At 39.8% G+C, this 12,573-nt stretch overlaps 1 protein-coding gene across 3 annotated transcripts in view; it reads left to right on the top strand.

The window, feature by feature from the left end:
• OPN5 (opsin 5) overlaps positions 1-7,416 on the top strand; it is a 34,478-nt gene extending 27,062 nt beyond the window's left edge. For all 3 annotated transcript variants that reach the window (XM_054064236.1, XM_054064237.1, XM_054064238.1), the window contains one exon: positions 560-7,416. In XM_054064236.1, coding sequence (XP_053920211.1) covers positions 560-623 — 64 coding nt within the window. In that variant the 3' untranslated portion in view covers positions 624-7,416. The remainder of the gene's footprint in view (positions 1-559) is intronic.
• The last annotated feature ends 5,157 nt before the right edge of the window (positions 7,417-12,573 follow it).

The raw sequence follows: 12,573 nt of genomic DNA, 5'->3' as shown, positions 1-12,573 counted from the left end.
AAATGTGTGTGCCTCAGTGTGTACTTATTAGAGACACGGGGCTATTTCATCATCCGTATTATTACCTTACCAATTCCAACATTTTTTGGTGTATCATTGAGAGAGTGAATCATTATCTTGAGCTTCAACAGCTTCCCTTAGCAAATTAATCCTACGCTCAGATTTATCCCATCTGCAGAACACAGAGTTTATATGGGTTGTAAGTGTTTGAAGCGCTGAATTCATAGTTTATCAAAAACCTCTCTATCTGCAGTTTTAGGTAAATGGGAGACATATCTGAAGTAGCCTTCAGTGAATCTTCAGACTCTGGATTTGTCTTCAATCCCTATTTGTCTTCAATCCTAGCGTTCCAATGTTGGAGTTGATGATTTCAAAGGTCTTTTCCAACCTAATGATTCTATGAAATAGGTTTCTCCTGGTCTGTCATGGTGAATGCAAGTTGGCTCACGTAGGCCTGCACATGAGCTAAATGATTTGGAAAACTCGCTTACTAGAGTTAGGAACTTAATTGCCATCTTGGTAAGAACAAAATGATGATTCTGCTCTCTCCTTCCCATAGGATGTATTCCATATCTGCACAAAGAGACTCGACAGCAATGAACGAAACCCAAATGGAAGTCTGAAGGCTCATTTTTGCACAAAGCAAATGAAAACCTGATGACAAAAAATCGTACTATCTCCAGTTCCTCTTTCTGTAAATAAATTAAAACATGATGACACTTCTATTTCACTCCTTAATCCTATGTACAATGTATTTCTTTCCATCCTGGCTGAAGTAGTGGGATTAGAGCTGGGCATATATTTTATGTACTCAGAAGAAGAAGAAACAGAAAAGATTCACATCTAATTTTTTTTTATTCAGAGCCTTTAAAACACCTCTTTTTTTTTTTTTCAGTTGTAAAAGAAGTGATAATTTGGACGATATTGTCCTTCACAGAAAACAAAGTATTCACAAAGGCCAGTCATAGTTTGCTAAAGCTATTCTCCTGAGATTCCTGCTGCAGTCACTGGAGAACTGGAGCATGAGAGAAAGGATTCCTTAGAGGACAAATCAGTCAGAAATTCACTTATCAGGGCTCTGAATCACCCACTGGAGAAAAATTAGCCCACTGATTATCCCTTGTGAATGCCTCTCCAACTCAAGTGACTACAAGCTGTCTTAAAACCACTTTAATATTGAGAAATATTTTGATTCTAGTCAAGGGAGGGTCAGAAGTGCTGCATTCACACAGGTCAGTACTTACGAATGAGAGGGGACAGGTCTCTTGCTCAAATGCTAGTTTCATTTCAATAGTGTGGAATTCTTAATAACCTTGTAATAAAAAAGCAGAACCTAAATGAAGTCAGTTCACGTTTGCCAATGTGAGCAAACCAAAAGTTTGCACACGTTTTTATTATACTCTGGCCAAAATTAAGGTGAAAAGTCATGGCAATAAGCAGACAGGTTTGTCTTCTTGGAAAGTAACTTGACTTTTTTCACTTCGTATGGTCCTCTCCACAATTCTTTATGTGATCATTATTGAATATAACGTGACAAATCCTTCCTCAATCCTAAGCATGAAACCAGGCTCAAAACTAGTGAATTTGTGCAAAAGGTTACACATGAGTCTTTCTCAAATGCAGTTGTATCCAGTCTTTAAACACTAAACTGTGGAAGAATGAGGATTAGGAACAATTTAGGAAAACAACAGTCCTACTAGAAGAAAGCTTCAAGTTCCTAATGTACACAATGGAGAAACAATGTGCCTTGAAAAGACCTGCAGAGTGAGGCAGCCAAAATAGCTGTATTGAATCTGAGATGTAATTATACCTTTTCTTTTTATTTTTTTTTTAATTAACCTTAAGGTAGAGGCATGGCTACAGACCAAAAATTAGCAGTTCAGTATAAGCAGCTTTTTAACGCTTGAAATAATGATTTTGATGTTTGTGGGTCATTTCTTTAGGAAGAACGTGATACGATAAAAAGTAAGTTACTTGCAAATCACAGAGTCTCCCACACAGATTTATGCTGACCATTCATTAAAAAATAAGAAAGTTAGGAGGGTTAAAGTTTCCTTCTGAATTGTTCCTCTAAGGAAAGAAAGCGTTTATGAAAGAGGTTCATTGTTTTCCTGTTTAGCGTTTAATGGTGCTTTTTATCATGCTGCTGTTCCTCGATTGTGTTTAACACATACTCCCTGCCACACCGAACTGAACTTCTTTGTAGCTGATCTGTACTGATGTTAATCTTGTTTTATACACAATATCATGAAGGTTTAAAGTAATCTGTTGTTTACTGGCATATCCCAACCGTCTCATTCTGCAGACAATGTTGTAGAAGTTGAATTTTGTTGAATTTCCTAAGCTGAGTAGAAGAAAGTATTGTTTCCTCCTCTGCAATATTTTAGATAAGGGGTTTTGAATAAATACTTGGAGAACGCACAGAGGTAGAAGGTGTTACCATCTTACCTGTACAATATTTTTTGCTGTATTTTCACCAAGAAGTTGGGTTCTTTCACCTCTATAGACTGTTCAATATAAGTCAAGTTTATTACTTGACTACAGCTGCAAATTGTGCCCCAAAATTGATCCAGAGCAGAGGGCACCCATTACAATATTTCCAGATTTGGTTACGAAGCTGTCTGTTGAAAATCTTCCCTCTGTTTTCCTGCAGCTTTTATTCCTTTCTTCGTCCAGGCAAACCTCAGGTGATGTCTGTAGATGCTTATCTTAACAAAGGTCTGCTCTTAGACAGACGTACTGTGGCCCTGTAAAAGTAGATTAGTTGGAGGAAAACTGCTGGTAAGACTGAAGGAGTTACCAGATTTCAGGGTAGATCATTTCACAATTTGTACATGAATCCTTCCTATGGTTTTAATTGGGGAAGCTTTTCTCTTTACTTTTTAATTTAAAAAGTATGCACTCCCTTGGAAATCGCTTCTGAGTCATCCCAGAAAGACATACACATTTGTGGTAGGGCTGAATTTTATATTCTTAAAGACTGTAAAATATATTTGCATTCCACTAGAGGGAACGTGCTAGGTAGATGTGCTATGTAAATAGGTCAGAAATTTAGTAAAGTCTAAATATGAATTTCTGGAATCATGATAAATGTGTTTCTCATGATTTATCTAAAGATATTATTTTTTTATTCAGTTCCATAATTACATATGTTTGAAGACACAATTTTATTGCTGCTGAATAGTAGGAAATTCTAAGACTAATTTGAGCAGGAAGTTAGAGAGCTATTTACATTGAGCACGTGTTCAAATGAAAGATGTTTTCCTGAGTCAAGCAAGACATTCAAGCATGCAGTATTGTGATTCAAATGCAGAATCCTAACATAAGAGGTCATGGATCTCATCTGATTCAATGATAAAAGAGAGCTGGAGCACCTTCTTTCTCTACCTGTGAACATCATGCAATTAGTTTATGCTCCATTTGGGATCGCAGCGGTGGAGGAACACAGGGCCTTATTATGGATACAAATTTTTACAATCAATTTTGAATTGAATCCGAAGCTGTAGCCTGATGGTTCAAAAGGTAATCATTTGCTTTTGATGTTCAGGACAGAGTTTTGTCACGTCCATGTGTTGAGTCTGATAATTGATTATTATATATAACTGAGACCTGTCGCCTTGGTCTAAGGTCATCAAGAGAAAAGGAATCTCTCATTTACATTCAAGAAATCTTTTAAATGTTCTGCAAGATTCAAACACGTTGTTTTGTGACCTGAGCTTAATCAAAGCACCAACAAAGTAAAACCAGTGTGATGAATAAGGAATACGACTCTGATGAGCAAATTTCTTATTGCATTTTCAATATTTCAGCCTCTTTGTTAAATTAAGAAATTTCCCTCTTTTATGTATTAACATTAAACTAAATGTTTTTCAATGAAAATAGTGGCATCAAGAATAATAGCTATAGATGAGAATCTTTTATTATATATCCTATGTGGACATCCAGATTGAGCTGCCAAGAAGAAGGCGTTATCTGAATTCACTGTCAGGGGCTTGAAGGAAATAATTGACACAAGTTAAGCCTTTGTTTAGATAATGAGCTGACCTGAAGAGTTGGATTGTCCCACTGAGATTAAGGCACTACTCTGTATTTCAAGGTTAAGGCAGTGAAATTATGCAAACCATGGATGGTTTTTAGTTTGGTTATTTTCAGCCAGAGGTGAGGAATACCTATAAACCATCTTCTACAGACTCTGAAATCTGTTGACAATGTAGAGCTATCAATACTCAAAGAGACACATGAAATAGGGGAATTAAGCAAACGTTTGTGGCAGAATTTCAAAATATAAAGCACTAAAACTAGAAGTTATTGTTATGAGCTTTTGGGATACAGTAGAGAATGTTTGTTTGTGCAGGCGAATGCAGCTGTAGCAAAATTTATTTCTACCCCTGCAATAATAATGAAAAAATCCCCAACCCAATAAATGGTTTGTTAAAAATATTTATGACCTACAATGCACGATTGCAGCCAGTAGAAAACTTTTGGCTTTGTGACATCCAAAGGGAAAGAGAAAAATGATGTGACTTTATATGAAGAGAGTACGGTTAACAAACTGACAGGTGAAATGCTAGAGAATTGGATTTTTTGGTGGAACTTTTCTCTTGGATGACTGTGTATGGACAATGTTGTTTGAAGGCGGTCCCATCTCCATTATGCACAGTGATCTTGGTCATGAGAATAAATATTAATTACTCTTAAATGACCAAGCACTTACTCGTTCTGCAATTGTACATTATTCATTTTATGATCCCGTTTCTACCGCCTTTTTTGCCTCCGGGGAACTCGCGGACATACCATCCTACATCCCTTAGGAAAGCAGGTTTGACATCTTTTTAGTTACATTTCCCAGCTCAGGATATTCCCTGCCCTGGGTAGAAAACTCTTAATAAATGATGTGCACCACAACACCTATTTCTCTCCCTCTCCTCTCCCAAGGCAGATGGATGATTGGTTCACTCCCTCTTAGAGCATTGCAATGAAGGAAAGAGGTCTTTATTATCATCATCATCAACATGTTTACGTAAGTTATTGAGCTGTTGAACAAAATCTTTTGATTTTTCTTTTGATTTAGTTATAGGGAAGCTAAGAGGAGAAGATGACAGGGTTAAGCTAAGGCAGCCCAGAAAAGGAAAGGTCTGAGAGTAAATCATATCAGTCTATAAGCAGCTTTAAGGCAATTATAATGCAAATTAAGAAAGGGAATCATTCAGTTTCAGAAGGTGATAAAAAGAAAGCAAAGCTGGAAGGTAAGGCAGGAAAAGCTGAGATGGGGCTTTCTTAACTAGTGGAAGAGTCAGGATTTGGAACAGATCTTAAGGGGAGAATTTAGGACATGATTTAGCAGCAAATCAAGAGCAGATTACCCAATCCATTATCAGAAATTATTTACAAATGGAAACACTGTTAAATGGCCATTTTTAGTCCTGATATCTGATTTTCTGAATGAAGTCTTGATTTAAATGTTGGCAGTATCTCACCTTAGGACCCATCTGTGTTTCTGAGGGAGCAATGCTGACCTTCCCGTGTGGACAGCTAGATTGTAGACACACTGAAACCAGCTTCAAAAGACCTGTCACACGGTAAAGCTCACTTTTAATGAATTTGTTTCAAAATCCATAGTTGGTGCAATGCTGTGGCATGTTTAGATGCCAAGTCAAACTTTGTTATGAAAGAAGTATCTTTGTTTTCTCATTTGTTAGATGAGCTTTTCAGAGGTAGCATTTTGCAACACCTGGGAGTTCAAGATTAGATGAAGTGCTGTGATTTCTGCCATATACAATTTCTTAGAATAAAATATTTACAGTTATGCTACTGAGCTTTGGAGAATATGATAATAAATCAGGAATCTCAAAGCGATTAAATTAAAATATAACAAATAACCACAAGGAAATTACATGAGAAAATTACCTTTAGAAAAATATATGTTGGTAGATCTACCTTTTCATTCTTAGGAATTAAATTTCTAATAGGGATAAATTTACAAAGACATCAATAGACTTTTAGTGATACTGATGCAATATAACTGGAATTTAGTTGTCATTGAAAGCTGAGGTATGATCATTGAATAGAAAGATATACCTACTGCTAAAGGTCTGTCTTATTAAGAAATTACTTCAAGTGTCCCTTCTAGTGTGTGTTATATATTTTGTCTCATTTTGTTGGCAGTAGAATTGTATTCACATTTGATGCTGTGATAGTGATCTATGCTTAGTATTGTCGAGCAGGATAAGACAGGCACTTAGTAGCCAGTTTTATTCCTTTCTTTAGGAGATCAGATTCCTTCCTGCTGAGAATAGGTGCACACGTCCTCAGAAGTCCACGCTCTGCATCTATTTCCAGTTTCTTCTGTAAAAAAGGTCTCAGGTTTCCTATTTGTCTCCCATGTTTGCCACTACAGCAGCACTGCCGGCCTTGGACATCATTTATAATGCCTGAAGCAGAGGGTTTGGGTCCTTAAGGCAAAGGGAAAGTAGGCAGGGGCCGGATTGCTCTCTCGCTTACACAAACCGGGAGCAACTCCACTGAGATCAGGCAACTGGCTGTGCTCTGAAATTGTGTTACAAATAAAAGGAGAAAGCATGCCAGACTCAGGAAAAGTCAGATTTATTGACCATTTTCCGGGGTTAGTTCTCCAGCTCTGACTTACATAACGAGACCTGGAGCTAGGAGGATCCCTCTTGCTGAGAGGAGGTACCAACTGCTGTGAGGATTTAACTTGGCCAGAAGCGTAAAGGCGAGGAAGTCTGAAGACTACTTTGTTCCTGTCGCTGGGTTGTATCAGATTTTTCCATGTTCTGCTTCATTTTGTGGTTTTTAAAATGCATTTAACCTCCCCAGTTGCCTCCTGGGCTGCACAGCTGAAGTGTCAGTGGCAGCAAGTTGGTGCCGCAAGCAACATTCAAAGCTGTAAAGAGCTACAAGAAATTAATACAGAACTTCCTAGAATTCTTATTACTGCATTTTTTTTCGGTATACTGGAGCTCAAAGTATCACAGAAGATCTGAGTGTGGTTATTAATGTACCTCAGAGGTCAGAGCAGTGGGAGAATTCATAAACTGCCACAGTCTTGTAACTCACAGTAGGAAATTTGGTTGTTAGCATCCATAAATGTTCCCAACGCATTGTGTGTCAGTGCAATGTCCTGGAACTGCAATCAGCAATGGGAGAGAAAATTTATGGAGTGAATCTGTAAATAACTGTGTAAGTTTTCAAGCAGCGTTGCTGAGTTAATATTTGTTAATATATAACACTGTGTTATGAAGCAGTAAAAAACCAAACCTACTGGCTGCACTTAACACCAGGGGACACTTTGCTGTCACTTTATTGGAGCAACAAACCGGTTATTTTCATTTTTCTCTGCCCTTTTTCATTCCTCTGAACACACAAACAGACTGATGGCATCACGAGCAGACTTTATTTTCCACACTTTGTTATCTGAATGTGCTTTCAAATAAAGCAAGAGAATGGATTGATGTTTTTACCTGCCCTTTTGTCTCTGGGTTTTGATTACAAAGTTGGATGTTTTCACACCAGGGCTACCTTTGGTGCTATTTTACTTCAAGCTATAACCCATATATGTCTGTAGTCAAGGGCTTTGCTGTGACTTAAGCGCCTGCAGAAAGAGGGTAAAGCCCAGTTCAGTGTAATGAGAAGCGCTCAGAGTGTGAGGTTAAGAAGTTGCTTTTTCTTGTCTCTGCCAACCTGATTAGAAGAACAATATACATTTTTTTTCATTTCTTTTTTCCACTGCCCCCTCAGACCCACAAGACAGCCGGCAGCTGTGGCCGAGGGATCCTGCATAGCTGCAGAAGGTACCACGGTTTGGGCATCCTGGTCCTCTGCAGTGCTGCCTTGACAGGTTTTTAATATGCTTTCCGTTGAAGGTCCATAAAAGCGGGATGCTCTCATTTTTACCTCCTTTTTCTTTAAGAATACTGAGAGGAGTTGAAAACTGGAGAAAGAGAGAGAAACCCCGCTCTTAAGAGCCACTAGCATTCGGATCAGGTGTCAGCTTAGACGGGCTGGTAGCTGTTGTCCAGAATTGGTTTGTTTATGCAACTGAATAGGAGCATCACATGGAAAAAACAGAAGCGTGAGGATTAATTAGATGGGCTGAGCAGCGAGTACGCGAGGCTGGAAGCAGCGGGTGGGCAGCACATCACTGCTGGTACTGCTCAGGGAGCGATGGCTGCAAGGGAGAGCCCAGGGACACTGCCTGGAACTCCAGGGACTCCAGGACAGCATCACATCCCCTGCAAGGTTTTCAGGTGCATAACTCAGCCTCCAAGTGAGGGACAGCAAGAAGAGGATCTGTGCAAAGTGAGTTAGACCCAAGGATCCCATGCTGCAGGTTTATCCACTGCTCTGATTAGCTGTCGTGCTGCTGGCTTGGCCAGAGGGCAGGAAATGAGCTGGAGAAACTGCAGGGTGAGGCTGATTCCCCCAGCTGGGAAGGGTTTGTGGGCTGCACAAGTCAGCGGTCCAGCTGTGGATAACAAGGGAAGGACGTCGAGACTCTTCGCTGTCATTTATCCATTCTTCTGACACCAAGGACATGGTGGAAAACCTTGCCAGGCAGCGCTGGCAGCAGGTAAAGTGATACAGGCAGGCAAGAGGCTGCCCAGCCCTCGAGAGCTTTTCCTCCCAGACTCATCCTCTCCCCGCCAGCAGTAATCTGTGCGTAAATCTGAGCAGCCAAAGCTCAGAAACTGCAGGAGATTACACCACCACAAAGCTGAGTGTCAGGTGGCGTGACTGGCGGTATTTCAATCTCATTTTGCTCTGCCCTCACGGCCAGCTCAGCTACAGCGAAAAACAAGGCAGGAAGGTCTGTAAGTAAAGGGATTGGGCTGGAAACTAATGCCAAGCTGCTGCCTGCGCTCCTGGCGTGCTGTGTCTGAGGTGGACATGCACGGCTCCAAGTGCCCCGTCTCAGCCCTAAGGGTGGAAGAAAGAAAGATCAGGTGAAGGACAGCAAACCTCTGTCACCAGACACGGAACAGCTTCTGTACAAAGACAGGTTAAATGAGCTCACCTTGGAAGAGGGTGAAGTCTGGTAGGATGTGGTACAGATCGCAGATGGCATGGGAAGGGTGAAAGGAATCCATTTCTTCACCGTGCAGAAGTTGGAAAGCCCCAAATGAATCATCCCGGTATAACAAAGCAGGTCTGAGGAAAAGGAAAGGGTGTTCATTGTCCTGGAAGAACATCGTTAAGTGGTGGGGGGCATTCGTTCTGCAGCAGAATTTGGGCCTCTGGCCAATTGTGCAGAGGCACTCTGTGATCATACAAAGGGAAAAGTACAAAATTATTTTTGTGCAGGAGCCATAGGAGCTCTTCCTGGCAGGTTCTGGTCCCGCAAAGGTGACAAAAAACACGTTCCCTGACAAAGCGTTGAAAAACAGCCTTTCTTTAACAGCCATGGGGAGCTGTCTCCTCCCTACATCGCATGGGTCCACCGAAACTGAGAGCGCTGCGCTTTGATTCCATTGACATAGGTTTAGATCCAACAACAGCTATTTCAAGGCACTGAAGAAGGTGCTTTGTCTTTCTTTGAAGGTCACACTTACAAATGACACAAAAATAGTCCTCCAGGTGAACAAAGGGTTATTTCTATCAGCTTTCTTCAAAGCCAGAATAAAAACCCAGGTTTTTTTTCCTTTATTTTGTAGCTGTTACTCTGATATATGGAGAAAGAAACAAAGGGTTTTGTAAAAAATAATTATGAGCAAAAAAACTTTATTTTTAGATCAGTAGGATAACTGTAAGATCAGAGAGAGAACCATAACAGATGTACTCTCCTTGGAGATTTGAAGATTAGTGGGGAGCTTTCTGCTTGTTGTAAGCTTCTTCTGTAGTGGAAGCTGAAAATGAAATAAGAATTTAATCAGGATTTGAAGAAGAGAGGAGGTTGTGGTGGATTCAAACCTTATGTGTGGAATTTGCAGCTGGGAATCAAACAGGGGTTTGAATTTCAATATAAAAGATTTGTTTCATTGTTGTATTAAATGAAGACTCACTATTTATTTGAGGAAGGTTTTCAGGAGTAAAATACTGTAAAACCTTGTGCACTTCTATGATGTGATTCTAGAAGAAACCTGCATCTCACAGAGTCGGTATTTTGGGTCAAAGCTGAGTTTTTAAAACCCTTTCCACATGAAAGCTCTCCCTGCTTGGCAGGAGCTGCAGTGCTCAAGAGCGCAGGGCTGCGGTTGATGGGAATCCAATCAGAAATGGGTTCATGAAAGTATTGGTTAACATGAAGACAAGTTTGTGTGAACACGTCTTTAGTTTTTCATACACTTCTCCTGGGATTCAGTAAGTAGAAAGCATAGAGGAGTGGTGAAGGCAAGATAGCTTTTAGGTACCTACTGTTCAAAAATACTGATATTCAACTTGAGGAAGGGCGTCCCTTTTCAGGATATTTGCGGGTGGTCACCACAGGTGAAGTTTTGTGAAGAAAACTGAAGAATCATAGAATGGTTTCGGTTGGAAGGGACATTTGCAGGTCATCTAGTCCAATCGCCTGCAGTGAGCAGGGACACCTTCATCTAGATCAGGTTGCTCAGAGCCCCGTCCAACTTGACCTTGAATGTTTCCAGCGATGGGGCATCCACCACCTCCCTGAGCAACCTGTGCCAGCGATTCACCACCCTCAGCATGAAAAATTCCTTTCTAACATCTAGTCTAAACTTTTTCTCTTTTAATTTAAAACCACTACCCCTTGTTCTTTTGCTACAGGCCCTGCTAAAAAGCTTTTCCCTCAATTTCTTCTCTTTACTTTTAATTGCGAAGCAGAACAACAATATTGGCAAGTACGCTTTCACTTATCTTGATATTTTTGTGGAAAACTGTGTGAATAGTTTCTCTTCTTGGAATGTTTCATGCTTGATTTTAAAAGAATGTTTTAAAATCATGTAAAGCAAATCATTGATTTGCCTATAGGGAGGAAAACTGTGATGGACTTATAGACTACATTAATCCAGTGGGAGCCGAATGTCAGGCTTTATTAAAGTTCTGCTCTCTGTCTAAATACCTCACCCACATACCTAGTGTGATACTGATGCTTCTCCCATTATCTGTAGAGAAATTTGAAAGCCTTTCCTGAGATTCATAATAGCAGCGAGTGTACGGTGCACACAGAGCAAGTGGACAGTGAAGGTTCAATTGCTTCTTCTGTCCCACTGGAGAAAGGAATTTTAATCAGTCTGGCTGTATTTCAAAGACTCTTGATGTCAGCATAGTTAGTTTCTCTATTTTTCTCTTGCCCCATTACTATTTCATTGTTTAGCCCAAGCAAGTTGCCTTTCTGAAGAGACTGAGAAGGAGAAATGGAGAGTCATGCCTATATCTTTCCATAGGAATATTTTCACTTTCTTCTCTTCAGCCTAAAGATAACCATCAAGCAACAAGGACTCAAAGGAATCAGACTGTGTCCTTGAAAGAGCAAACTTTTTGTTTAGATGTCTCAATTTCTGTATCTCTAAATGTCATCTCCACCGAATTCAGTCTCGATGACCAGTATCTTAAACTCCAACATCACATTTTGGTAGAATTATTTCCTAGGATGATATTTTCATTACCATGGTGAAAGTAAAGTTTTTTAGTGAGGGATTCATTCCTTTAAATAGAGATTAATCTTGTAATACTTAGAATTTATCCTGGAATAATTCTGTTGAGTTTGAAATCCCTTGGTGTGTTGCCTGGAAAGGTATTTAGGGCTTTGTATGAATCAATAGCCACAGGATATAGTTTTGTACCTATATCAGGAACCAACACAAATTACTGCTGTACGAACAAGAAAACAAAGAAAAACAGAGAGGAAAAAAGAAGAAAACTATACTCTAGCTGAAAGTAGTTTGCTGCTGTGTACCACACTGGTAGTAAAGTAGATCTGGGCATAGCAGAAAGAATAAAAATTTTGGGTTTGAAACCTTATTGATGTTTATTCAAAGAAAGTGGAATAAAGGATAAAGGCATCATGAATGATGCAGAGATAAAACTGCCAGCTTTATAAAAGATAGGGTTTGAAGTTTCTATTCCTGTTTCATTCTCATTCAATGCATAGCCTTCCTGAAGACATGAAATATGCACTGGATATTTGTTACATAGAGTTTTGCATAGAAATTGGTTAGCATTAATGCTTTAATGCATCACAGTCATGTCTGAGCAGACAGTGAGCCAAGAAGCATTTTCAAAAGAGAGTGAGAAAATTATAATGTTGGCTTCTCTGATGTATTAAACTGGACTTCAGGCTGAAAAGAGCAAAATGCAGTTGTTTATCTGCTGGTCACGCCAAGCTCTCCCTCTTCATATTCTACAATTGGGGCACATGTGCAGGACCTGTGCGCTCACCACCCACTCCTTTCTACCAGTGCCTCTCCTGTGGCTTTACATGAGCAGAGACACCTTAGTGGACAGAAGATATGATTACAAGCATAATATTGGATATCTTTTGATTGAACTCTGCTGAGCAGAAATAGAAGTACACCAGGCTGGCTTTACAGCTGTTTTGTGCTACCCTCGTGTGTAGCTTGAGGGATGGGACATCCTCAAGACTGTGCTACCTCTTCC

This window comes from Cuculus canorus, chromosome 3, assembly GCF_017976375.1.
Source record: "Cuculus canorus isolate bCucCan1 chromosome 3, bCucCan1.pri, whole genome shotgun sequence".
NCBI lineage: Eukaryota > Metazoa > Chordata > Aves > Cuculiformes > Cuculidae > Cuculus > Cuculus canorus.
This window is presented reverse-complemented; position numbering and strand designations above follow the sequence as displayed.